Here is a 26,373-nt window from a genome sequence, read left to right on the forward strand (position 1 = left end):
ATGTCTTTAGCATTTTTCGAACAATCACCTCTGATCATTTATATTGGAACCTGAAGTCTGAATTCTGATTGGCTCTTTACCTCTCCTCCCCAGAACACATTGACTCTCACAGTCCTGTTTAGAGCTGAAGCTGTTCCTGTTTCCTCCACAGCCACCATACACAAAGGGACGGCATTCTCCTGAGACGGCGTAGTAGTACCAGAGCAGGATGTATTCAGTGCAATGGCCCTCAGACATGGGTTCAAGGCACAGATCAGCGGCTAGGTCTACATTTAATGGAGGGAGCATTAATTAATCAGTTTCAAGGAAGTGTAAATGCATTTGAAATAATGTCCTAATGAAATTAATGTTTAAAAAAATTGATGAAATCAACAAAATTATAAATAATTCAAAAATATATCATATAATAATATATTCTAAAAATGGTTCAAAATTGATCTTGAATTTCACTGTTAGTCAAATGTTCTTATCTCTATTTCTCTTTCTCACACACATATGCACTTGATTTGAATGTTATTTTTATCAGTGGATTAATTCTGCTCTTATCCGTCTGTTTCCGTTCCTTGTGTCTCATATAATACTGTGTATGTGACAGAAATAGACTGTGGGGAAAAAAGAAAGCGCATAAAATAATCTTGGCTATGTGTGTTGCACTTTTGGTGCCAGGACCATTACTGTGTACTTTTTGGACTACTTTTCTGGACATGAAACCAAAATTTCCATTCCAAATATATTTATTCAAGGACCAGGTTTAATTTGTGCAGAAAATCTGAATGTATCGCTTATGTGAGCAGTTTTTAGCTGTATTAACTGGTTAAAAGCACTTGGAGCAGCAGTCAGCAGAGGACGATGTTCTCCTCTTTTACTCCACACATACCTGAGTGGAGTTTGAGTGCATGTCTCTTTTCTCTCTGTTCTCCCTCTCCCTCAGTACTGGCTCCTGAGTGCAACAGAAAAGCTTATATTATATCCAGATTCGTCATTTAAAGGAACAGTTTGCCCAAATTTGCTAAAAATGTACTCATCCTCAAGCCATTCAACATTTAGATGAGTTAGTTCAGATTTGTCAAAATGTTGCATTACATCACTTGCTCCCCAATGGATACTCTGCAGTGAATGGGTGCCGTCAGAATGAGAGTCCAAAACAGCTGATAAACACATCACAATAATCCACAAGTAATCCACACAGCTCCAGTCCATCAATTAAAGTGACATGAAAATAAATTTGTTTGCAGTTAAGAAATCCACCATTAAGACTTGGAACCGTTGCTTCTGGCCAAGATATGAGCCCATAATCCATGATAACACTTTCTGTAGAAAAAAAAGTATATTCTATGTTGTCTTCTCAAATCAAAATTGACTGACATATTTGTTTTCAACTGTTTTGGACTTGGTGAAGGGTGGTTGGTTTCCTGTTTCAGACAAAACATATTTTTTTCACCGGAGAAAGCAATATTATGGATAGAGGGCTCATATTTTAGCCAATGGTTTGAAGCTATGCATGCAGCAGCTTTTTGCATCGCAAGACATTAATTGATGGACTGTAGTTTAGATTACTTGTGTATTATCGTGATGTTTTTATCAGCTGTTTGGGCTCTCATTCTGACAGCACCCATTCGCTGCAGTGCATTGCATTGTTGAACAAATCATGAAATGTTAAATTTCTCCAAATCTTTTCTGAAGAAGAAACAAAGCCAATCACATATTAGATGGCCAGAGGGTTTGTACATTTTCTTACATTTTTGAACACTCAATTGTTTGTGTAATGGAAACAAAATCAGTCATCAGTGGTTTTCTTATTCTTTATTACATTCTTTATTCTTTTTCCTTTATTTATTCTATGACATACTTAATTGATGATGAGAGCCAGTGTTGCTATGTTGATATGATTGCCTGAAAAGTCTAAGTTATTATTTTTCTTCCATCTGAAGTGGACATCATATAATGATGTAGCCAACTAGATAACAAGTACTATGTCTTTGTTCATATTCTGATCACTGAAATTAACATCAGGCTCCAATGAACAACTACTTTATGGTTGGTACTAAAAAAAATAAAAACAGATTTTCTTTTTTTTTTGAAGTGTGACTCAGTTGCTTAAAATAACACAGAGAAGTAGACCATGCAGAACCTGTGCGTATGACTTTTGCGTATGATTTCCTGTTTTCCATCAGGGAAAGAAAAGCTGAATGGTGTTTATGGATGACTGAACTTATGCATAAAGATAAACAGATCAGGACTAATGTTCATAAGACCCAGAAGAAGTTCATATGAAGATAAAACTGATTATATAAATCTACAGTTTCCCAATCCAAACCCTTCCAGGCCCGAGGGCAAACTAAAGAGATGATATCATAAGAGAGAAACCATGTTATAACATATTGGTTCAAAGCGGGAATATACCTCTACTTGTAACGTTGCCATATGCTAATGTTGGCTCAGAGTCTGAAACAGCAGGATGAACTGTAGTGGTCTCGTCCTCTGACTCTTCATCCCACACTTTGGGGTGGGTGAGCAAGAACGGAGAGGAAGAATCTGTTCTTCTCTCTTCCTTTAGGATACTCCCATCATCTGGATCATTGGTGTTCACCATCAGGAGTATGTCCTTTCCTTTAGTTAGAAATATGATCATGCTTTAGTCAAACGTCATTAGGGTAACATCATTAAGTCATTTAACTTCATTCAAATGGACAGTAATTCAATTATTTGACAAAAATATTTTTAAACCACAGAAGTCATTACTTCAATAAAATTTTAAAAACAGTCCCATTTTTTTGTCAATTTAATTTTCGTGACTTCCTGACATGGAGTTCATCACAGGTTTTCTTTGGTAAGAGAGACCATGAAAACACAACAGATGGTGGAACCCATGGGGTCCTGAGGCCTTCACAACAGGGGCCTCCAAACACAAATACACAAACTCACACAAATACACAAAAACACACACTTCTAACCACCCACGTACATGTGTTAATGAAGCTCATAGTTTCACTTCAATGGACTGCAGTACAGTGCACAACTGAATAGTTCTTTATAAGAGGTAGAAGCCATATTTAATTAAACATGAATAGACAAACAATAGATTCAGTGGGTTGTATTATTGCATATCTTGACATTAACTGTTTAGCTTACAGTCAGATCAGATACAGTAAGACTGTATGGACTGCAAAAAAAATGAGTTTGTTACTATATATATATATATATATATATATATATATATATATATATATATATATATATATACACATACAGTACAGACCAAAAGTTTGGAAACATTACTATTTTTAATGTTTTTGAAAGAAGTTTCTTCTGCTCATCAAGCCTGCATTTATTTGATCAAAATACAGAAAAAACATAATATTGTGATATATTATTACAATTTAAAATAATTGTTTTTAAATTTATTATACTTTAAATTATCATTTATTTCTGTGAAGCAAAGCTGAATTTTTAGGATCATTATCACATGATCCTTTAGAAATCATTCTGATATGATGATTCATTATCAAAGTTGGAAACAGTTCTGCTGCTTAATATTTTTCCAGAACATGTGATACTTTTTTAGGATACTTTTATGAATAAAAAGATGCTATGTTTTTAAAATATAAATATTTTGTAATAATAATATACACTACTGGTCAGTAATTTGGGGTCAGTGATTTTTTTTTTACTTTTTTTTTTTTATATAAAATCAATACTTTCATTCAGCAAGGATGTGTTAAATTGATAAAAAGTGATAGTAAAGAAAATATATCATTAGAATATATATTATTAGATATCTTTTTTTATTTTGAATAAATTCAGTTCTTTTTAACCTTTTATTCATCAAATATATTAGACAGCTGAACTGTTTCCAACACTCATAATAAATCAGAATATTAGAATGATTCTAAATGATCATGTGATAGACTGGATGTTACATGTGACACTGAAGGCTGGAATAATGATGCTAAAAATTCAGCTTTGCATCACAGGAATAAATTATTTTTTTTAAAGTACATTCAAATAGAAAACTATTATTTTAAGTTGTAAGAATATTTCACAATATTACTGTTTTCTGTGTATTTTTGATCAAATAAATGCAGGCTTGATAAGCAAACATTTCGTTTGCAAACACTTTAAACAAATAAGGTGCTTTTTTTACAGCAGTTTTCCTACTGCAACTTGCATACACACAAACTCACCACACTTCTCAACCACCTCTTTTGTCACAAGATCCTTCACTTCCTCCACCTGAACAAATGGGAAAATTTAAGTATTTAATCACATCGAAAACCTATATGTAATCCATAAGGATAAATACATGATAGAAATGGGCCATTGTCAACATACACTGAGTCCAGGCTCCCCTTTTTCTCCTTTCATTCCTGAGGTTCCCAGTTCCCCCTGCATAGAGGACATGTATAACTTTAGACTGAGCATGTTTGTGAATAGATTAAGTCCTGATCGAGTGGAGGATACAGTTATTTGTGTGTAGATGCCTTATTACATCCAGGCCTCTGAGCCCAGGAATTCCAGGGGGTCCCCGTTGACAGGCCTTTCCTCTGCCTCTCCTTCCCTTCTCTCCCTGGGACAGATAAAACAATCAAATCAAACAGTGCTGGACAGCTAGTAATGCATAGAATCTGCACATCAGCATGAAACAATCACTAACCCTTGACCAATCAGCTTTGAGATTGAGGCTACACATAACCAAACCAATGGTTTACTTAATTTTCAGCTGAAATAAATATACGTTTAAAAATATATTGGCTTTTTTCGTACAGAATAGCATCAGAGTGATACTTTCAGAGTGATGTTTAATTCATAAACTTTACTCTTTAAGATTGTCTGCTGCTTCTGTACTGAAGTACAGCTCACCTTTACTAAAGAGACTCTGTGAGTGCAGCTTGCTGAATCCTCTCCATTCCTATCAACATCAAGAGATGCCTAATTGTGGCTAAAGGCGGCCTTAGCGCAGTGTTTAGTTTGATAGCTCAAATCTTCATCCCAGCAGAAATAGCTCCTACCCCCCCGTCTCTCTATCTCTCTCTCATCCTGTCTTTCTTGAGGTTAATTAGGGCCTTGTCCTCCTCCACGGTTCCTCGACATGGGATTGAGTGAGATATGAAGATGGCCCTAATTACACTAGCATTACGATTTATCTATCTATCTGTGAGGTCTGATGAATCACGCAGAGGATTAATAAATTCAGCTCTATTATCATGTAGATATTATTGTCTAAGTGTAGGCAGGCTGGTCATACCTTTGGTCCCATGTCACCTTTAGGTCCAACCGGACCAGGTCGACCCAGAGCCCCGTTAGTTCCTGGTGCACCAGGAGATCCTTTAAACCCAGTGAAACCTGGGAAACCAGTTGCACCCTGCAGAAGAATGGGTTATTTGAAAGGGAGAGATTATTTAGAACAACAGTTCATCCAAAAATAAAAATTCTGTGATCATCCCATGCAAGTATGGTTTTCTAAAGTCTGTTGTGACATGATAACAGTGTTTTTTATTTTATTTATTTACATTTATTTTTTCAACATTTTATATTTGTTTTTACTATATATATATATATATATATATATATATATATATATATATATATATATATATATATATATATATATATATATATATATATAGTTTTATTTTAGTTAATGGTAGGAACCCTGCATGAAATGCAATTTAATATCGACTACATCTGAATACAAGTCATATTGTAACAACATACATTTGAGTCTGGTCCTCACACCAATATCATATGACATAATTAAACTTTGATTATATGATTTTAGTTAACGTTTATGATACTTTTATGGCACGTTTTATGGTTTTAGTTTGTTTTGGAGCTTCTGACTGCTCCTGTTGTATGGAAGAAATAGTGTGAATTTTTTTAAGAAAAAAAAGACTCTTTATTTGTATTACAGTTAAAATTGTATAGAAGATAAGTAAATGATGACTGAATTAGAATATTTGGGTGAACTATTATTAAATCGTTTTTAAATATAATTTTTTACCTTCTCTCCTTTTTGCCCAGGAGCTCCATCAAGACCATTCAGACCACTGTCACCTTTTTCTCCCTAAACATTAACAATAACAATTCATCTCATAATGAAACTTACAGTGATGATGAGGTTATCAATATCTGTTTGTGTAGTGACTCACCTTTCGTCCCGTGAGACCGTTTAGTCCTGGAATGCCAGGCCTGCCAGGGTCCCCAGAATCACCCTTGTGTTTTACAGTCAAAGGAAATGTTCTTAGTGGTTTATTTAATACAATTTTTAATATGGGATGAAATAGGTCCAACAATACCTGTTCTCCATCCAGTCCTGGACTCCCTATTCGTCCAGGGAAACCTCTGAAGCCCTACAGAAAAATAAATGTTGTGAAACAATGGTTACAGACAGGTGAGAACACAACAACTAAAGACAAGATTGACATTTCATACCTTCTCGCCTTTAATTCCTGCATCTCCAGGTAAACCAGGCTCCCCTGTCTCACCCTGAACACACAAACCAATGAGTCTAGGTCCATGAGTCCATAGTGTTACTCAACAAAATTTGAAATAAAATAAAAATGTAAAAAAAATAAACCAACTCACAGGAAAGCCTACTTAATTATTTATTTCATTCATCTAAATAATGTAGTTAGTAAGAAAGATTAAGGGAACAATGTTCTCCTTTTCAGGTATCCCTGGTGCTCAAAGAAATTTCTTATTAATTAATATTTAATTGATATGATTCATATTCATACCTGATCTCCCTTTCGGCCCTGCAGGCCCATGTCTCCCTTATCACCTTTCTCACCATCCAATCCATGTTCTCCATTACGACCCTGTGACAAATCTCAGCCAATCAGTAATATTTAACAAAACATATAGCCAGCAGAATATCTAAAAATATACAAATCTCAAACATTTGTTTCGAAATTATCACAACAAACAGGAAATAGGCTACCTTTTCCCCATTGGCGCCTGGCTCCCCTGGATCCCCCTAAGAAAAGAATTATACCTTCACTCCCAAAATGCATTTTCCACAGTAAAAATAATTACCGTGATATAACATAGCATATAAAACAATATAACCCATACTTTTAAAAAAAGCAGTTTCAAGCATTATAGTGCATAATGTCATATTAGAGCTAATTTTGACCTTTTGTCCAACTGGACCACGTACACCAAAAGGCCCCATGCCTCCTTTAGTACCAGCCTCTCCCTTCAGCCCCTGAAATTACATGAAACAAGTGTTAGAAATTCCCTTTTATGGTCCAATGTAGACATGAATCTCTGTAGGCATCTGAGTGTATAATTCACTAAGAAAGGTTTAGAAAATACCTTTGCACCAGGTGGACCATCTTCACCTTTCTCTCCTTTATCTCCATCAAATCCTGGAAGCCCGCGTTCACCCTGCCATGTCAAATTCAGACATGCCTTGACATGTATCTGTCATTTATACTTAAAAACAACTCAAAACTCAAACAGCATTGTTGAGTTCACATAGTCAAGTATGGCCTTTGTGGGAAACTTTCTAGTGAAATGACAAATTAAAATACAAAAATATCTCACTGCCTCTCCTTTCAGACCCTTATATCCTCTGGGTCCTGGCATGGAGAGAGGACTACCCTACAAAACCAGGAAACCGATGTGGTTTTGGTGAAAGAATCAAAATAAACACAATTCAGGTATTCAGTCTACACTTATGCTGTCCTTACCTTGTCTCCTCTGTGACCAGGCACACCTTTGTCACCCTGTCAGTCAAAAAGTTTTGTCTTTATTAATTTTGTCAGGGGTATAGTCTAAACAAATGAAACTCAACTGATATGCCAGATGGGCTGTTAAATGTTTCTAGGGTTGTAAGTTGTATTGTTCTGGCACTACAAATGTTCACTGTATGTCATAAAGTTACTGTATACTGAAGAAAATAAAACCAATATCACTCAAAACTGACGCAGATTGTGAAGTTAGTGCAATTGTATGTGTGTCAAAAGAAAGTGCTGTTCACAGCAGTTTCAACCATTGAAAGATTGGCTTTAGCAGAGAAAGACTTGACAAGAAGGCACTGGCAAGTCAATACAAAGAGAAGTGAGGCTCTGTGAGCACAGCAGTACTGTCAAAGCTGTCTATAAGTCTTTGAGCTGCAGAAAATGACCCTGACAGAGCTGGCTTGGCTATTAATATTTAAAGCCCTTCTACTTTCCGAACTTGTTTCGAATTTCAAACTGAGGTGGGTTAAAAATAGACTCTCACCTTTTCTCCTTTCATACCCGTCATGCCTTTAGGACCCTTAATTAAAGAGAAAGGTCACGAGACGTTAACGCATTGTACAGAATCACAATATCTTACTTTCTTAATACAGTCTATATTGACCTGTTGAATACTGATCACTGCATGGATGCACTAAAGCTTTTTGAATGCATTTACATTTATTCTTTTAGCTGATGCTTTTATTCAAAGTAGCTTAAAATTGTGAAGAAGAAAAAATTGAGATAAAGAAAGAAATAATATAAAATGTGAGATTTAGTAATTGCAGCATAAGGCAGCAGGTACTGTGTATCAAATGTTATTAATATTTAGCAATAATATATTTTAATAAAATATTTGAGGGATGCTATAGTGACATTTGAGGGATTTGAGAAGTGCTACAGTGCGAGTTGGAATCACTTGTGACTTACCATGAGACCTGGAGGACCACTGGCACCCACAGTGCCTTTGCCTCCCTTTGAATGTTGAGAAAGAGTTGAGAACAATTAACAGCAAATAACACAAAGAGAGAGAGAGAAAAAAAACATGCCACTTTTTGATACTAGGGGCCAAATTTACTAACACCACAAAAACAAGCATGTCTTAATTTATTTTGTACTTAACATGGCTGTGATAGTTGCTCATGTGGTCTTGATAGATTGCACTGGTCTTTATGGAAGTGAAATGTCTACGTTCTTTCATTTGTACAGTGTCAACACATCTTTTGCAGATCTTTCGTCGACCGTCAACACTTTTATGGGATTTTGGTCTCACACAAATTGACCCCGTTTAGTAAATCTGGGCCAAGTTTTCGAATACATCATTTATTAACTTTATTTATTAATATTGAGTATTTCTTACAAACAAACTAATATGCTATTATATGAAAAAAAAAAGACCTACAATCTGAAAGAGCAATTTTCATAATATTACCCTGCGACCTGGGAGCCCAGGAATTCCTCTGTCACCTGGTTCTCCTGGGATACTGTCTCCCTAGTAATAGCAGATGAAACGTTTCATGCTTGTATACATTTATGTTGTGGGGCATTTCCATCAAACCCGGTATCATTGAGCATAAACATTACATGCAGTGATTTACCTTTTCACCTTTAACCCCAGAAGGGCCAGGAGGACCCTGTAAAAAGAACAGCAAATTCTCAGTTTATTCTAGTTCTTCACTTTAAAAAATTTAGTAAAATATAGAGTAAAAATCTAAAGCGATACCTGCTGTCCAGGAGCACCAATTGCACCTGGAGTACCAGGTGAACCGTTCTTCCCTCGTCTACCTCTATCACCCTTTAAAGCATGGAAACAAATGTAAAAATTCATTCATCCATATTCATGTTTTTGTGTTTAAATCAACAAAGTCGATACAATGAGTTAACTACTTAACTTTGAGAATGGGCTGACGTTACCTTTCTACCTGGCTCTCCAGGGTCACCAGGCTGACCTCTGTGACCTGGTGACCCCGGGATGCCAAGGTTGCCACGAATACCCTGAATGCCCTGTGCTCCAGGTGGTCCTGGTTCTCCAGGCTCGCCCTAAGTACATAACAATCACATGTTAGTTAGTTAAGCAATGTCTATTATTAACTGTGTTTGGGTTTATGTTGGTATCCTCTTCTCTTTTTTTGGATTGTACTGTATGGGAAGTTAAATTCATATCATTGATAATATACGCAGCTTAATCAATCACCTTTTGTCCAGGTGGACCGGCCTGACCAATGGGCCCACGGTGACCGGTTCCAGGTTCTCCCTAAAAAAGAACGCATAAACAGATCAAAGGAGGTTCAAGAAATATTGGATAAACAGTTAATGACACCAAGTTGAGAATGAGTGTACCTTCTGGCCTTTTTCCCCAATCTCCCCCTGCACAAATTCACAAGTGGTCAGCAACTAACAAACGCAGTTTTTACAAGGCAAATAACAAAGAGAGCACTACAATATTAATAAAGACACTGGATCCATTTCAGGAACGGAGGAGTAAAAATAAAGCTCTGGGGCATCAAAGCAAGCGGAAAGGCACTGCTGAAATTCCACCCACCCGGTTTGATTGACAGTAATAATTTCCTAACATTGTGAATGAGGAGGCGGGGATGTCGTATGTGTGGGTGAACTGCAGTCCAATCAGAAAGCAGATAATCATTCTTATCTAACAGACTTTGGTTTGGGAACACACAGAGCTTAGACACTAATAAGAGCTGATGAGAACATTGCTCGAACAACATTATTTATCAGGATGGGACTATCATGCTTTATTAGTAAGAACAGATCGTTCCGACCCATAATTAAAAAGATTGGCGAACCTTAGGGCCTGCTTTTCCATTTTCACCTGGAGGTCCCTGTACAAGAAAGGAAAAATACACATATAATGCACAATTTATTTACAGATATACATAATAAGACCGCACTGAAAATCTGGGATTAAAAATGTAACTGAAATGAAAATAACCATGGAATAGGTTCTTATTGGTGTATATCATAATTAAAGAAAGTTCTCCTATGGTTCAATCAAAATAGATTGTATTACAAAATAGTAATTACATCGGAGGCAAAAGTCTAGACTAAAAATCTGTGACTTACCATCATATGTAAATTAAAATGGATTGATAATTAATAGATAATTATTAATTATGATAATTAATAATTGATAAATATAATATAATATAATATAATATAATATACTATAATATACTATAATATAATATAATATAATATAATATATGTTGAATATTTGGAAACCTATAGACTTTAATGCATATACTTACTTTAAGGTAATCACAGTGGGAAATACGAGGCCCCATGTCTTCTTCTTGGTCTGTCTCTCCCTTTCTCTCTCTCTCCATCTTCTCTCTTTGTCTCTCCCATTCTATTCTTTGTCTTTGTAACTGTCTCTCTCTCTCCTCATTTTCCTCTTGCTCCATCTCTGTCTCTCTCTCTAGCTCTCTCTCCCTTTCCAGTTCTTTTTCTCTTTCTTGTTCCAGTTCCATCCTTTCTCTTTCCATCTCCTGTCTCTCCCTCTCCCTCTCTAGCTCAAACTCTTCCTTTATCTCCTCGCTGCCTGTCTCCTCGTCCCCATCACCTGAACTGTTTTCCTTGGTCTCAGTCACACCATCCTCTTCCTCCATGTCCCACTGTTCCTCAGTTGTCTTTTCCTCCTCAATATTCCTTCCTTTGTTCTCAAGATAGACTTCATCTTCTCTCACCCCCTGTTCTTCCCCCTCTCTTTCCCTGTACATCTCCGTCACAGTCTCAAGGTCTTTGTTTTCTTGCTTCTTTTTCTACAAGAGTGACAGAAATATCAAGTGTGAGTACTTATTACTATGGTTGTATCTCTTTCCAATGCATTGTTTAGCTGACTTCAGAAATGGAATTATTTTAAAGGAATAGTTCACCCCAAAATGAAAATCTGCTGAAAAAAGCTTTAGATTATAGACTGTTTTTGATTCACTGTTTTTCACTTCAAAATACATTAATTAATGGACTGGAGTCATGTGGGTTACTTCTGAATTACTGTGATGTTTTTATCAGCTGGTTAAACTCTCATCCTGACGGCACCCATTCACTGCAGAGGATCCATTGGTGAGCAATGCAAAATTCCCCCAAATCTGTTCTGATGAAGAAACAAACTCATCTACATTTTGGATGGCCTGAAGGTGAGTACATTTTCAGTTTTGGGTCAACTATTCTTTTAAGTTTTTTGGATTCCTCATTTTTTTCAGGTAGATTAAACACACTCACATTTAGCTTCTTTTTGCCTTGTGCACCTGAGGTAGACCGCTAAAAGAAGATGCAATAACAAAATTGGACTTTGTTCCCTCTATTTCCCTCCATTACATCATGCAATCACATCTGCAGCTCTCTAAGATGAGCTTATTCAAACATAAGCGCTAAATACGTCACTGTAATTCAATTTTCATCACCTTAGATCCTTGTTTGTACCGGTTTTGTCCACCTGGGGTTCCAGGCATGTAGGCCTGCGGAAGACACACGTGATTCATGCCTTATTAAGATGCTTATTCTATGTGCAAATGAAATTCTCCTGTCAAAACATTAGGTGGACAGTTCTGATCAAGATTTTACCATGTACTCAGATGAAGGAGCACTTCTCTTCACTTTAGATCTTGCCTCTTCCAAGCCGCTAGTGTGGAACAAGCTCACCTGTTTATACCCAGACAGTCATAAACAGGAAGTTTCATGTACATTTACATCACTACTGAACTAAATTGTTAAATCAATCATTTTAAATGCTACAAGAGAATTTAGGCACCAAACCTTATAATGTACAGGCTATGATTTTTTTTTTTTTTTTTTTTTTTTGACATTATCTAACATTAAACAGTGTTTTTAAATTACTAGATTTGTATAAAATGTTCATGTTAGTTGATTAACTCATTTGATTTACAAATCTATTTCTAAATGTTAAGATTAACATCAACTAAGATTAAGAATTGCTTTAGAAGTATTGTTAATGCTATCTAATGTAAAGTAATACTGATTAACTTAACTGAAAAATAAGGTGGAAAGAGCAAAAACAATTACAAAAGCAAAAATAAATGATACTGATTAATTAAAATGTTTAATATTGGTCAATAATTGATATGGTACCCATTTATTTGAACAATATAATTGAAAAAATATGATGATGCAGTCATGATTGTGAAAGAATTAAACACACGTAACACAATAAAGACTCAGAAACAGGTTAAGACTGGTTTAGGGAGCACACATTTACTGACAGACATGCACAAACAGATTAATTATTATGAAAGAAAAGCAATATGCCATTGAATTTCACCAGTGAAAACAGGTAGCACATTATGTTACCCCAAATGATAAAGTAAATATGTAGACACACAAAATACAATCTTTTTTCAGTCTTATCAATAAATAAGGAACTGATGAACAAATCGATGCTGAATGAGCTGTCAGGGCAAATGATCTGATTCTCTATTAAAACAATAATGTCATGAGGACCATTCATGAGAGTTTTGTGTTGTCACTTTCATATGGATTATAGATGATTTAGCATGGATTTGTTCAGTGAGTGTAAAAACAGCACATTACAAGATCTGTTCTTTATGTTTATGAGGAGGCTGATCTCTCCTCAGAGCGTGCTGGAGCTTCTTCTCAATCTATCAAAGGCACTGCAGCATACTGAACGCTAGTCGTGGTGGAGGCAGCATGGACGAATGACATCAGTCCCAAAGTAATGCCGGCCAGTCAGATCCTCCCCCTCTTTTACCCTTCACAGTTTCTACACACTTGAATGTCTCTCTTACAGAGTTTAGGGGAGCTCCTGTGTTAAGAAAATAAATATATTAAAGAAAACCTGTAGCTGAGCTGTAAGAGCGACTATGAAGAACGTTTAATGTGTCATACTGTATAGCAAGTGCACAAACCAGAGGAATCGTGATTGAAAATCAAGAGCAGTGCATGCTGGGATGCCGACGTGTTACTTTTTATATTCTTGAAACTCACGCTTTACATTCATACATTGAAGCTGACTGTTTAAAATGCATTTGAACATTGTTTGCACTGGTGAAATCCACTGATGAAGTGAAGGCCATTATTTTGTCATGCAATCCAATTTCTTGTTTATTAAATGGCATTTTACAAAACAAATGCCAATTGAATCATTCAAATGATGCAATTAATCAGTTGCAATAAGCTAAAACATCCAAGAAACATGCTAAAAGAAGGATTTCCAAAGCTGAAGTTAGTTCATGCTTCAAAGTGAAGCCACATGCAAGTCTTGGCTAAAGAGGTGGAAGCCAGAAAGTAAAATCACAGGCAAACTTTTACCTCCTCTCCAGTTTGTGTTGTATTTAGCACTGATATTAATGTGGTTTCAAGTGGCTTCTGTAAAACACATCAAATTAGTTCATGTGTATTATATGCAGTGCATACAGTATAAACTGCTGAAACTAACACAGGGTGGAAGAAGTACCTCCTCTGTGACTTTTGATGAGAGCAGGGGACTCGCTGTTATTGGGTGAACCATCTGGAAGCACATTGAGAGGACTTGTTCAAGTAAGCAAAACATTTATTATGAATGATCAAAAAACAGATATACCAAAACTACTGTTAAAAAATATGGATCAGTAAAAGATTTTTTAAAAGAAATGAGTCATTTTATATTTAAAAATGTGTTAGAAATGCCATTCTTTTGAACATTTAGTTCAAAGAATCCTAATCAAAAAATATTTTCAACACTGATAATAGAAATGTTTCTTGAGCAGTGAATCAGCATATTATAATGATTTCTGAAGGATCATGTGACACTGAAGACTGGAGGAATGGCTGCATATTTACCTGTTAGCGTGACCATGAAGCATATTAAGTGTTACATTCTGCATTACAAGTGCACAAACCAGAGTAATCCTGACTGGAAATCAAGTGCAGTGCATGCTGGGAGGCCAGTGTGTTACTTTCACGATGATGTTTCATCAGTTATTATTTTCATGTTCTTGAAACATACACTCTATATCAACACACTGATGTTGACTGTTTAAAATGCATTTGAACTTGCACAAAATATTGTTTACACTGGTGAAATTATCTGATAAAGGCAATTATTTAAATATATTAAATATTAAAATAAAAAAATAATAAAAAAAAACATGTGACATGAAGACTGGAGCAATGGCTGCTGAAAATTCAGCTCTGCCATCACAGAAATAAATGACATTTTGAAATATATTAAAAAGAAATCAGTTATTAATATTTTACTGTTTTTAAATAAAAATGCAACTTTGGTAAGCATAACAATTTTTTTTAAAACTACAAAAAGTCTTATCAACCCCAGACTGTTGGTAATTTATATTCTTACCCGGGTAATCTCCTCTGGAGAAGTTGTTTCACCCTGTGTAAATTTGAAAAAAAAATAAATAAATAATGTAATAGCATTTCTATAGCACAATTTTCCAATAGCATCCTATTAAACATAACCATTTAGAATTATAAGTAATATTAAAAAGAAAAGGCTTACACTCTTACCTCATTTTCTTCTACGTATATAGCTGTTGTTACTGAGTATTTTAGCTGAGGACAACAAAAGTTCACAACAACTTCAGCTCAGTGCTAAAACATATTGTACAACCGTACTGTATTATCAATGAAACATTATTCCATTGTAACCTCTATCCATCTAAACGGTGCCACGGTCTGCAGTAGCGCTTCCAGTTGTGTACGTATATGTGTGTTTATTGTGATCAGATTTGATTTCAATAATACTAACCTCCTCCCTTTCGCCTTCCTCCTCTCGAGAGGGAAAGGGCTCTTCTGTGTGCAGCTCGTCCTGACATGATACGAACAAAACATTCAAAAATCCATGTGAAAAGTTCATGAAACAAAATGGCTTCAGTGTGTCAAAAAATTCCCTAAACTGAAAGCAAGTGATGAGAGATTATGAGGAGAATTACTCAACATTTATTAGAAACGTTGTGATTAGGGTTTCTTCTTTTGGCTGTGGAGTGGGAGTACTATATTAAGGCCCTGTTAAGTGTGACGTGTGGTGTGGGTGTGAAGGAGGTAAACTCAGGTGATTAGCGTAGGTTGACATGTCAGTTCCCATTCAATTCATTATAAATGCGTCAACACATTATAGACAAAATCTGATTGTGAATCATATCGCTGTATTTGCCACCATACTTTATATTTCACAGTAGGATCACGTGACAGACCTACCTCATATTCATATTCCTCATCATCATATGATGCTTCCTCAACCTCCTCTTCCATGTTGCCTTGACCTTCCTGTAATTTACAGTGGTAAGACATTATTTCTGCCTTCCAGTGAGGACAGAAGCTAAAAAGGTTTGTTTTGACGCTAATGTTTCCACAAAGAAAACAACCAACATGTAAAAGTGTCAGCGAGAATAGATCGGAAACACATTAGAGACATGATTTACAGACACATTACAGACTAAAATAAGCAACAACATCAGTAATCTTGATTTATGGAGAATTTTAGGAGGCTGTAACTCTCCCAAAATTAAAATTCCATTAAAGTCAAACAGGTTGGAGGTGAGAAAATGGCGACAGAATATGAATTAATTCTTAGCACTTTTAGTGGGAGTATAATGACTGAGATGAATGAAATTCGCAGCACATTAGTTCGATTAATTATACATTATAAAAACAGGTGCATTTAATGTTTGTTTATAAATCATTTAGGGTTTATGCTTTTTTTTAATGAAGTAGTTTAGACAAGTTTACAATAACTCTAGTACATCCGAATATTTAAGTTATCACACAAATTAAAGTCAAAAAGTTCACATTGAGTCACTGTTAAGCTGCCTTGAATATGAATGATGTGTGAATGTCAGGTAAGGTGCGATGATGAAACATTTACCAAACGTTTCCTTTGTCGTTTTTGACGTCCTTTATTTCCTTTGGCCTGCTCGAGAGTTTAACAGTTGAGAATCATCATCATTTATGAGAAGTCTTTAAATAGCAATCATTCAAAATATTTAGAGACATTTAAGAAGTTAGTGGCCGTGACATTTAATGACATCTAATATTTAATTGTAATGTTTAGTTCTAATTATGTCTGGTTAGGTTTTTATTATTACTGCACAGGTTTACATTTTCACCAGTATGTTTGTCTATTTAATAGCCCAAACTTGCTTATGGGTAGTTTGACTCTTTATTAATTGATATTCAGTTAATTTACAGTAAGTACAACACTAAACAGAGACTGATCAGTGTACCTTTCCCCTCTCTCTGCCTTTCTTCTTCTCTCCAGATGTTTTCTTCCCCGTGTCCTCATGGCTGTGGAAGACTGTCTCCATACTTACCTCTACCTTCCCAGAGCCCAACTGTGAAAAAGGTTGCATTTTTTAAAACTTGTTATGGACTTAAGTGTTTAAATACATCTGAAAAAAAGACAAGTAAAGTTTTGCATTTTTCTATATAAACTACACTAAAAACACACTTTAATGCAATGCATACATTTAAATATTACTACTAGTAAGCATACCCTCTCAGAGGAAGTGTTGGTTTGGAGAAATTTCAAAGGTGTTACATCACTGAAGTTGGTCTCCACAAGTTCCTTTTCGTCAACATCTACCAGCTTGTCTTTGGTTTTACTCTGGTTGGCCTTTTTGGGAATAGCAGAGATGTTCGAAAGGATAGGACCCACTTCTTTTTCTGCAACAGGCTTCTTAAAATACAAGACAAGGCACCAAAGCCTTAAAATAAAAGTATGACAACTGTATAGCATGCATTAAATGTAGAACAAATCAGTCAAGTATATCTGAAAATAACTGAATAAAGTGTGTTGATGTTTGGTTAGAAAATGGATTATGAATAATGGTGCTGTAATTACTGCTACAGGACTGGGCTCAGGCATCTGCCCCTCTTCAAAATCAGCCTCTTCCTCAGTTAAATCTGTATCAGGTAAGGACTCTTCTGGGTGACTGTACTTCACTGAGCTCTGTGGATTAGAAAGAGGTCTTATGATCCAGATAGACTTTATACAGCAAGTACATTGTCGCTAATAATGGGTATTTATCATAAACAGAAAATCTATCTGACTTGTAATCAGTTTTTTACATACAGTTACATATAGTAATTAATTTAGCTGAGATGTTTTGTAAGTTCAGGAGGCTACTCACGGTGTATTCAGTGATGATGTTTGAGTCCGGCTCCTGTCTGTCTCCTTTCACTCTTCTGCTGGTGCTGATCTCATGAAGAAGCTCCTCCATCCCATCCTGAAGCAGCCTGTCAATCAAGGCCTTCAGCAGCGAGAGCTGTGAAAGTGTGTTTTTATTATTTGTATTATTATAAATGTGGCAATATGTTTTATTGTAGTGTAACATCAAAGCAATTCAAATTTGTTACAATTCATATAAATATATAGTTTACATGAGATGACAATAAAATGGTTAGTAAAGTAGCAATGACTTTTATAAACAAGTAAAAAGCTCTAATGGAAATTGAAAATTATTTTATGATTTTTATTTCTTCTTAGTTAGAACATTTTCATTTCAAAACAACAAAAAAAGTAATTTAAATGATTTTTTGTTTTATGGATGTAATGGATGCAGCCTTAATTGGGAATTTTGCCACTATCATGTTCTAAAATTTATATTTATATTTTTATTTATAAAGTATGTTTTTAGTATTAACATTTCATATTAATACAAATAGTGCATGGAACTAATATTACATATTAAACCTTAATTTCTAAGCAAAATTAAAGTGAAAGATAATCTGGATCCAATTTTATTAGATTCTGATATTAGTTCATAAAACACCTATTGCATTTATATATAATATTTTATAACTATTTATGTTTTTTTTTACATTCAGTATTCTGAAATCAGTAAAAATATATAATCATTCATTATGGCTCAAAATATTTAAATAAATAAAACATTTCATTCAAGTCATTCCACTGCATAGTGTTGCCTGAAAGATACAAAGTAACCCTCCTCCTCAAAATAATAATGTAAATATTAAGTAAGAAATTCCAACATTATGCCTTCAGAACTCCTGCTGGGTTAAATTTTTATTTTTTTTAAATACAGCACACTTACTTTAATACCATATGAATCAAACAAGCCTGCAATGTCCTGAAATAGAACATAATAATATGTTAACATCACCAAAGATCAGTTCTGTAATGAAGTAAATAATGGATAGGCATTGAGTAACCACGCAAACCTTCATTTCAACAGCTCTCCCCGGTGGGCCAGCATCACCCTGTTAAATAATACAGTGCCAGCTATCATTGCTTCTGTAGCATAGATTTATGGAGATAACTTGTGCAATCAATGAGATGTAGAAACCTTTGATACCTTCTCTCCTTTCAGACCCATGTCTCCTTTCTCTCCCTGCCAAACAAAGGAGAAAAATTACATATCGTCTGAGAAGCGTTTCATTTCTTCAAGGATTTTTGGTTAGCTATACACTGTACTTTACCTTCATCCCAGTAGGACCCTACAAACACAGAAACACACACGCACGCACATGAGAACTGAAAGTCAGTGCAATATAAATGCATGGAAAACCATGAAAGCCCAGTCTTTTTATGTTGATTCTTTGATTAAGAAGCTTGGATTCACAATGCTATTAATATGACACTCACCACTGCACCCGGGGGTCCCATTGGTATGGGAAATGCCTTTTTAATGTCCTCAATCGACATACCCTGAGAGCAAACACAAATGTAATTTAACAAAAGTCATGGTTGCAAGAAAAGTTTGTCTAAGCTCAAAAAACAAAGAAAAAATAATTACATCTTTGAGGACAATGGGAGGACCTGGCAAGCCTGGAGATCCTGGTTCTCCTTTTTTACCTTCATTTCCCTAAGCAGTTAAAATAGCAAAATTAAGAATAATGGGCATAATGGATATAAACAAACCATTTGATTGTACCATGGTTAAAATTGCATTTCAAGAAAGTATTGTTGCATTATGATGTGTTTGATTTAGTATTATCTTACATTTGCACCAGGTTCACCTTTTTCACCCTATGCATTAAAATAAGAAATTATGTTAGCAGAGTAAATTTTAGCTGAAAGGAATAGTTTGTCTAAAACATTGCTGAAAATGTACTCATCTTCAGACTATATCCATGTATTTGTTTCCAACAGATTTGTAGAAATTTAGCATTATATCACTTGCTCACCAATGTATACTGTGCAGTGAATGGGTGCCGTCAGAATGAGATGATTTAAAATGACAAAAATCCACAAGCAATCCACACGACTTCAAATAAAGCCTTGTGACATGAAAAGCTAAAATATTAGACTTCTATCAATAATATTGCTTTATCTAGTGAAAAAAAATGGTCTTGTCTGAACCAGGAGAGAAATATGGACAGATCAAGCACTGTTTACAAGTGAAAACAGTCCAAAACAGTTTAACACAAATATGAATATGGATTTTGATGCGAGAGAACAACAGATTTCTTCACTTTTTCAAGAATTATTGTGGTCTGGTATATAAATAATAATGGATTTATTAAACATAATTAGCTCTTTAGACTCCAGAGGATCCACTGGTGACAAAGTGATGTATTATTAAATTTCACAATCTCTGTTCTGATGAAAAAACAAACTCATCTACATCTTGGATGGATGGCTTAAGGGTGAGTAAATTTACCAAATTTTCATTTGTGGGTAAACTAAACGTTTAAATATGATGGATTTGTAGTTCATATAAGTCTACTGTCCCACCTTTGTCCCTTCATCACCCTTTGGTCCTTGATCTCCCTGGATAAAAAAACAACAACAACAAAAACAAAAACAGTGGTTTGGTTTTATAAAAAGTTCAAAAGCATTTAGAACTACAATAATATATTAAACGTACATCTTTTCCAGCAACTCCACGTTTCCCATCAACACCAGGTTTGCCCTACAAGAGAAGAGAACAAAAGATAGGAAAAAGGATAGAGATTTTATAGTTTATATCTGCTGTAAATGTTACTATACTCACAGGTGTCCCAGGTAAACCAGGCATACCAGTAATCCCAGCACGTCCAGGATCTCCTTTCTCACCTTTCTGTTAGACACAAACACATACACACACACACACACACACACAAATGCACATAAAAAAGGTAGCATTAACTCAAGCCACTCTAATTATGATAATAATCTGTTCTTCAAGAACTAAAGATAACCTTTAAGAAAGTGCATGTAATTGTTGGATTTTTAAAGATATTTTAGCTAATTTTTTTATTTCACCTGACATTAAGCAAAATCATAAATCAAAGGTGTTCACAGACTCATTAGCAGACACTGTGTAGACATTTGATGCACTTTAAGAATGTTCACCGGTCACACACCCTGCAATTCAGTTAATGTCACTGAAATTTAAATCATGAATCATATGATAAATTATCACAAAATCGCTTTTATTAGGTGTACTCACTGGTCCTGGGTCCCCTTTCTGTCCTGGTTCACCCTGTGGACACACAAAAACACTGAAAATTATAACTTAAAGCAATTTCAATAGCACATATGAAGAGAACGACTAGCTATCGCCATATTTAAGAAAAGTTCTAACAGAAAAAAATCAAATAAAATAACGAAACCTTAGATCCAGGACTTCCTGGTAAACCATCCACACCATCTCTTCCTTTACTAGTTCCAGGCTAGAAGAGAAAGAGAATGTGTTTATGTCTTCTTCTAATTATTAAAAGGCATGCCATTTGGACACTGACAAAAATATGTATCTCAAATTAATAAGCATAATCAAATTCCTAAAGGTGGACATGACTTTATAGTGGCTCACCAGTGAATTCCCCGGAGGTCCTGGTTTACCTTCAGGACCCTAAGAGAGAATAATAGCAAGCCATATCATTCTGTTTTTCATACATTTATAGTACATTAAATGTGGAGGCCTAACTTACAGGTGGTCCAGGACGTCCTATCTCCCCTCGCAGTCCTGGGAGACCCGGCTCACCAGGTTCACCCTGTAAAGACAACAAATCCTTACAGTATTTATTTTTGTTTGTTTGTTATCTGTACATTTTAAAGAATTTAAAATGTCTTCTTTTACCTTAATGGCCCTTGTGAGAATGGTGTTGTCTGAAGTGGTGAACTAGGAAAGAAGAATGATGAGAATGTGAAGTCACTGACAACATGCATTAACAAGGATAACCAAGAAATAGTCAAATAAATGCTTCTAAACACACACAAAAAAAGAGCAACACAGGCTTGTCAGCTTTTGACATGTGTAACAAACCAACCAACTGAAAATAACATGATTGCATTAATATTCATTTATTTTAAACTGCTTGAATATAATACCCAGTACAGAGAGTAAACTCACTTGAGTGTCTCCCGGTGGTCCCGGCCTTCCCTGCAGAGAATGAAATATGAATACGGTGACTCCTATGCTTTAATTTATCACTGGAGAGCATGACAAGAAAAACTGAGATTCTGTTAAGTGCAGAGCATGACCGGCCCTTGAAACACTGACAAAAAATAGTATAAAAATAAAACAATCCTTGTGCTTTTTAATAGCAGCACGTACCGGCTCGCCCTTTTCTCCTTTGTTTCCCTCCGGACCCTGAAATATATGGGCACTCATTATCAAACGGTATTGACTAATCCTTGTGATTATGGTTCATCATTTATTGGCTCTTTGGAAGTGCTTTAGAGAAATATTGATCAAATCCTGTCTACAAAATGAAGGAAGTTGCTTACTGGTAACCCTAATTTCCCAGGCTCGCCTTTTCCCCCAGGTTCACCGGGTCGTCCTGGAAGACCGAGAGGCCCCTGACATTGGAGATGAGGAGAAGGGACTTTATGACTTTATGCTTTCATGACTAGTGTTAGGTAGAAACGGATAATATGGTTTTAATTGGAAGGGTTATATCACAAGGTTAGATACACATTATCTGATTTATACATAGAGAGATGTTAAATAAAGATCGTATTTAAAAAATGAGCGAAACAATGAAAAAGTAGAGGTTTAGAAGAGAGATAATACCTTAACACCTCTCTCTCCAGGTTCTCCTGGTGAACCAGACTCTCCCTGTAAATAAATATCAGCATTGTAAAGATAAAAACAGCTAAATAATGTCGAAATGAAAATGTACAATGGGATCTAGGATCCATAATAGCTCAGTATATAAAAATGTTAAGTAAATAATAAATACAAAGATTGTGTAACGGTATGGGTCTTTTTGTGCTTGTTGTTGATTCTCACCCTCAATCCCATCTCTCCGTTCAGTCCTGGCAGACCCTGAAATCCATTAAATCAGAAAATGTAATTTAATATGAATGAAGCATTAATTAAAAAGCAAACAATGGGTATTTTATGGCAAAGTAACCCTTTTATCTGTAATAGCCTTAGTGCAATGATGCACAGCACACACACGCTCACACATACACACACTCCCATCCTTCTTGTATCAGTCATTCTGGGCTCTCGATTTACTTACATCTTTACCTCTTAGTCCTGGAGAACCAGGGTTGCCTGGGAAGCCCACCTCCCCTTTCTCTCCTTTGGACCCATCGCTGCCCTGAACACAGTCAAAGGAAGTGTTCATGTATATTAAATGGTTTCAATCTCTTTAATTCACAAATCAAATTCCACAGGAATTAAAATACACTAATGTGAATTTGACAGTGTAAATGTGAGTATAACAGACTTACTTTAGGCCCAGGTTTTCCTGATAATCCAACATTACCCTTAATTAAAAAAATAGAAGAAAAGAAATTAGGTAGAATGGTCTAAATAGTGTTTGATGTTTTTTTTTTCTTTCTTTTTTTTTTTTTTGTCTAATATGTGAATTTATGAGCAAATATATTTTTACTTGTATTTGCAAAATATATACAAAATATACTGCTTTAGTGTACTTTAGATCAAATAAATGCAACCTTGGTGAGCATAAGAGAATTCCTTCTAAAACATAGACCAATTTTACCGAACTTACCAAACTTTTAAACAGTAGTGCAATCCTATATATGGTTTATAAAATTAATGTGTGTTAAAAAAAAAAAAAAAAAAAAGTTTTCTTCGGGTCCTATAGTTAGAAGTTTCCTACAGACCAACAAGCCTCACAGACACTCACTCTTTCCCCACTCTCTCCTTTGGGACCAGGCTGGCCGGGGATTCCAAATCCAGGACTGCCCTTCAAAAACCCAGAAGACAACACATCAGCACATTCACATTGGCAGCTAATCAATATATACAGTTAATTGTACTTTCACATTTAAAACATTCACTTTCAAATGTTCAAATTCACATTCACTTGCTGCTTGATTCACCTTCAAAATCACCTTACAGACTTTTAAATGAAATGTTCCCTCCTGGTGGAATGACCTGTCCAACTCCCTTTTAGACTTTCTATTAATTTACTAACTGCTAACTAAAACTAGCTTCTTTAATCTTTTTGTATTCTATGTTTTCTTTTTATTAATTATACAATTAACAAAAGCTAAGAAAGGCATAACACAAGCTTGACCTATTTTTTTACTATTCTGTTTTATTTGTATTTATTATATAATAATAATAAAAAAACTTGCTATGTGTACTGCATTAATCTACAGTAACTGAGACTTGTTATAGCACTTATATATCATTGCTCTTTTGATGATTTTGATTGCTTCCACTGTCCTCATTTGTAAGTCTCTTTGGATAAAAGTGTCTGCTAAATGACTAAATGTAAATGTAGAACAGCAAACATACACCTACCTTTTCACCTTTATCACCTTGATCTCCTTTGATTCCTTGTGGTCCTGGTGGCCCAACTTGTCCAACATCCCCCTTTACACACAGTCCAGAGGGGGAAAAGATAACCAAGCTTAAATATCTCTGCTTATGACCATTAGATATAATAATAAAAAAACCTGCCAATAAACAATATGGCAGATGTGCTCAAGCTCAGTTTGGCTGATTTTGAAGCATCATTAAAAACTTTTAATCATATAGGTTTTACCCCTTGAGTGTTTTGGGACTTGCAAAAACAGACATTTCAATCTATTATAATCTACTTTATGTATTTTTTCCCTTTGTGTGTTCACTGACAAGCAGACCCAGGGAAGCTCTTAGTTCATATCTGTGCTCATGTCAGTAATTAACCGTGTTTAAGTTGTCCAAGTGCTGGATGCACCGCTTGTTTTCATCTGTGCAGTTGAGGAACACCCAAGAGGAAATAACTGTCAGATTTCATTGATGTGCTGCGATGTAAAACCCAAGGGGGTCCTGGCTTTGGTGCACACAGTTGTTCACATATCAAGAAATTGTTTTACATTTTAAAACCAATTCTTGATTATCTTACCCTGGCACCCTTTTTCCCTGGAGGACCGAGTATCTGTGAAATGTGAGGGGAATTATTAGCAATAGTCTATTTGTTTTGTTGTTGTTTTTTTGTCCAAAAATGTGTTAGATAAGACACGGAGGCATTCTGGGACATCAGTTTTACCCCTTTAGCTGGGTCACCAGGTGCGCCACGTTGCCCCTGTGAATCAAACAGAAAATTAGAAATCCCACATTGTTCATTTGTAGTTGACATTGCTGATGCGATAAACTGTATAAAATGTACATGCATTAACGGACTACACATAACTGACGCTCAAGGTAAGGTTTTGAAATATTGGCTGATTGCATCACTGTATGCTTAGTTATACACAATTATTAGTTATTTGGCAAAGTTTAAATAAGTTATAAAATCCACAAAATTTGGCCAGTGTAGTTTATTAGAAGAACTAGATTTGGTTAAATGAAGAAAAAAGTTTCGATTCACCTCGTCACCCTTTCGTCCAGCAGCTCCAGGGAAGCCCTGAAGTTTAAAAAGAGAAAGTAAACTTTCCTTCTAATCATTGCACGAAATTATGAAATTAGTATTCAGCAAATATGAATGACCTCAGGTGCTTTGAGAGATGTTAGATGTCTAGTGTGGGCTCTCTGAGAGCATCTTTAGAGTGTGGTAGAGCTCTGAACCAAACGTTTTATCATGCCATGGTGTTTCTGAGGGAATCAAGGATAATGATGAGTCGAATCGTTGGAGAGTGTCCTTGATCTCCTCTCTGAAGCCTTGGGTTTAATAATGACTGTAGAGGTTTCATTTGAAACTAACTGAAAATCTGATTTGCCAGTGATGGACACACAGTGGCAAGGTTGCATGTGAAGGATATAATAATATAGTATTTCTAAAAGTTTCTTAAAGTTGCCGTCTCATTATTAGGTGGAAACTCCATTCAGATGTTTCTCAGTTTTAATCAGGTCGATAACGGATCCTTAGTTTGATGTGTATTTTGGAGTCCATCACTGGCCAGAGAGCAGAGAGGAGGCGTTTTGCCTTTTTCTTAATCGACTCTTTTAATTTCCCCCGAGATCTACAGCTCATCCTGGCTCTTAATAGAACTTCTGACAGCCGCATACAGAGTGGAGAAGTTTGAGCGAACAAATGTTAAGGATTTGACTTTTTAAGAAAGCATTTGTGCAGTGCAAGTGATTTAAATCCGTTTAGTGGTTCATCACACATCTGACCTTTTCCTGCAGTTGCTATTTCCATTTTTCAGGGAAGTGAACAGGTGAAAGTTATGGACTTACTGCAACTCCTGGAGGCCCGATAGGTCCGATTTCCCCACGTTCACCCTGTCAAACAAAGCAAGTTGTTACTGATTAGGATAACTCTCTGTTTATGCAACTGAAAGCAAATGTCAGGTGTCAAATAATACCTA

The 26,373-nt window shown here is 35.5% G+C and overlaps 1 protein-coding gene across 5 annotated transcripts in view; it reads right to left on the reverse strand.

Moving 5' to 3' along the window:
• Nucleotides 1-26,373, reverse strand: part of LOC113065579 (collagen alpha-1(VII) chain-like) — a 64,021-nt gene that overhangs the window by 2,172 nt on the left and 35,476 nt on the right. Inside the window, exons 42-110 of one of the 5 annotated variants that reach the window (XM_026236942.1) lie at nucleotides 26,243-26,287; nucleotides 25,434-25,469; nucleotides 25,113-25,148; nucleotides 24,969-25,001; nucleotides 24,383-24,454; nucleotides 23,760-23,819; nucleotides 23,341-23,376; nucleotides 23,127-23,207; nucleotides 22,892-22,927; nucleotides 22,673-22,717; nucleotides 22,387-22,458; nucleotides 22,214-22,249; nucleotides 22,010-22,039; nucleotides 21,737-21,778; nucleotides 21,588-21,650; nucleotides 21,470-21,508; nucleotides 21,270-21,329; nucleotides 21,107-21,139; nucleotides 20,669-20,734; nucleotides 20,543-20,587; nucleotides 20,410-20,445; nucleotides 19,675-19,701; nucleotides 19,469-19,537; nucleotides 19,318-19,380; nucleotides 19,152-19,169; nucleotides 19,028-19,063; nucleotides 18,894-18,932; nucleotides 18,767-18,802; nucleotides 17,843-17,977; nucleotides 17,554-17,661; nucleotides 17,206-17,385; nucleotides 16,937-17,044; nucleotides 16,579-16,623; nucleotides 15,912-15,980; nucleotides 15,463-15,522; nucleotides 15,222-15,266; nucleotides 15,055-15,087; nucleotides 14,173-14,226; nucleotides 14,028-14,084; nucleotides 12,306-12,383; nucleotides 12,146-12,199; nucleotides 11,964-12,002; nucleotides 10,991-11,503; nucleotides 10,529-10,564; nucleotides 10,065-10,091; nucleotides 9,919-9,978; nucleotides 9,639-9,764; nucleotides 9,448-9,519; nucleotides 9,323-9,358; nucleotides 9,157-9,216; nucleotides 8,655-8,699; nucleotides 8,230-8,265; nucleotides 7,695-7,730; nucleotides 7,549-7,605; nucleotides 7,318-7,389; nucleotides 7,136-7,207; nucleotides 6,941-6,976; nucleotides 6,738-6,818; nucleotides 6,433-6,486; nucleotides 6,297-6,350; nucleotides 6,150-6,212; nucleotides 6,002-6,064; nucleotides 5,246-5,362; nucleotides 4,490-4,567; nucleotides 4,333-4,386; nucleotides 4,185-4,233; nucleotides 2,404-2,610; nucleotides 878-940; nucleotides 81-266 (exon numbers count right to left, since the gene is read on the reverse strand). In XM_026236942.1, the coding sequence (XP_026092727.1) occupies nucleotides 81-266; nucleotides 878-940; nucleotides 2,404-2,610; nucleotides 4,185-4,233; nucleotides 4,333-4,386; nucleotides 4,490-4,567; nucleotides 5,246-5,362; nucleotides 6,002-6,064; nucleotides 6,150-6,212; nucleotides 6,297-6,350; nucleotides 6,433-6,486; nucleotides 6,738-6,818; nucleotides 6,941-6,976; nucleotides 7,136-7,207; nucleotides 7,318-7,389; nucleotides 7,549-7,605; nucleotides 7,695-7,730; nucleotides 8,230-8,265; nucleotides 8,655-8,699; nucleotides 9,157-9,216; nucleotides 9,323-9,358; nucleotides 9,448-9,519; nucleotides 9,639-9,764; nucleotides 9,919-9,978; nucleotides 10,065-10,091; nucleotides 10,529-10,564; nucleotides 10,991-11,503; nucleotides 11,964-12,002; nucleotides 12,146-12,199; nucleotides 12,306-12,383; nucleotides 14,028-14,084; nucleotides 14,173-14,226; nucleotides 15,055-15,087; nucleotides 15,222-15,266; nucleotides 15,463-15,522; nucleotides 15,912-15,980; nucleotides 16,579-16,623; nucleotides 16,937-17,044; nucleotides 17,206-17,385; nucleotides 17,554-17,661; nucleotides 17,843-17,977; nucleotides 18,767-18,802; nucleotides 18,894-18,932; nucleotides 19,028-19,063; nucleotides 19,152-19,169; nucleotides 19,318-19,380; nucleotides 19,469-19,537; nucleotides 19,675-19,701; nucleotides 20,410-20,445; nucleotides 20,543-20,587; nucleotides 20,669-20,734; nucleotides 21,107-21,139; nucleotides 21,270-21,329; nucleotides 21,470-21,508; nucleotides 21,588-21,650; nucleotides 21,737-21,778; nucleotides 22,010-22,039; nucleotides 22,214-22,249; nucleotides 22,387-22,458; nucleotides 22,673-22,717; nucleotides 22,892-22,927; nucleotides 23,127-23,207; nucleotides 23,341-23,376; nucleotides 23,760-23,819; nucleotides 24,383-24,454; nucleotides 24,969-25,001; nucleotides 25,113-25,148; nucleotides 25,434-25,469; nucleotides 26,243-26,287 (4,708 nt within the window). Of the gene's footprint in view, nucleotides 1-80; nucleotides 267-877; nucleotides 941-2,403; nucleotides 2,611-4,184; nucleotides 4,234-4,332; nucleotides 4,387-4,489; nucleotides 4,568-5,245; nucleotides 5,363-6,001; nucleotides 6,065-6,149; nucleotides 6,213-6,296; nucleotides 6,351-6,432; nucleotides 6,487-6,737; nucleotides 6,819-6,940; nucleotides 6,977-7,135; nucleotides 7,208-7,317; nucleotides 7,390-7,548; nucleotides 7,606-7,694; nucleotides 7,731-8,229; nucleotides 8,266-8,654; nucleotides 8,700-9,156; nucleotides 9,217-9,322; nucleotides 9,359-9,447; nucleotides 9,520-9,638; nucleotides 9,765-9,918; nucleotides 9,979-10,064; nucleotides 10,092-10,528; nucleotides 10,565-10,990; nucleotides 11,504-11,963; nucleotides 12,003-12,145; nucleotides 12,200-12,305; nucleotides 12,384-14,027; nucleotides 14,085-14,172; nucleotides 14,227-15,054; nucleotides 15,088-15,221; nucleotides 15,267-15,462; nucleotides 15,523-15,911; nucleotides 15,981-16,578; nucleotides 16,624-16,936; nucleotides 17,045-17,205; nucleotides 17,389-17,553; nucleotides 17,662-17,842; nucleotides 17,978-18,766; nucleotides 18,803-18,893; nucleotides 18,933-19,027; nucleotides 19,064-19,151; nucleotides 19,170-19,317; nucleotides 19,381-19,468; nucleotides 19,538-19,674; nucleotides 19,702-20,409; nucleotides 20,446-20,542; nucleotides 20,588-20,668; nucleotides 20,735-21,106; nucleotides 21,140-21,269; nucleotides 21,330-21,469; nucleotides 21,509-21,587; nucleotides 21,651-21,736; nucleotides 21,779-22,009; nucleotides 22,040-22,213; nucleotides 22,250-22,386; nucleotides 22,459-22,672; nucleotides 22,718-22,891; nucleotides 22,928-23,126; nucleotides 23,208-23,340; nucleotides 23,377-23,759; nucleotides 23,820-24,382; nucleotides 24,455-24,968; nucleotides 25,002-25,112; nucleotides 25,149-25,433; nucleotides 25,470-26,242; nucleotides 26,288-26,373 lie in introns of all 5 variants that reach the window. The other 4 variants (XM_026236933.1, XM_026236952.1, XM_026236973.1 and 1 more) reach the window with 4 other exon arrangements.

The sequence above is a fragment of the Carassius auratus genome, chromosome 4 (assembly GCF_003368295.1).
Source record: "Carassius auratus strain Wakin chromosome 4, ASM336829v1, whole genome shotgun sequence".
Classification (NCBI taxonomy): Eukaryota; Metazoa; Chordata; class Actinopteri; order Cypriniformes; family Cyprinidae; genus Carassius; species Carassius auratus.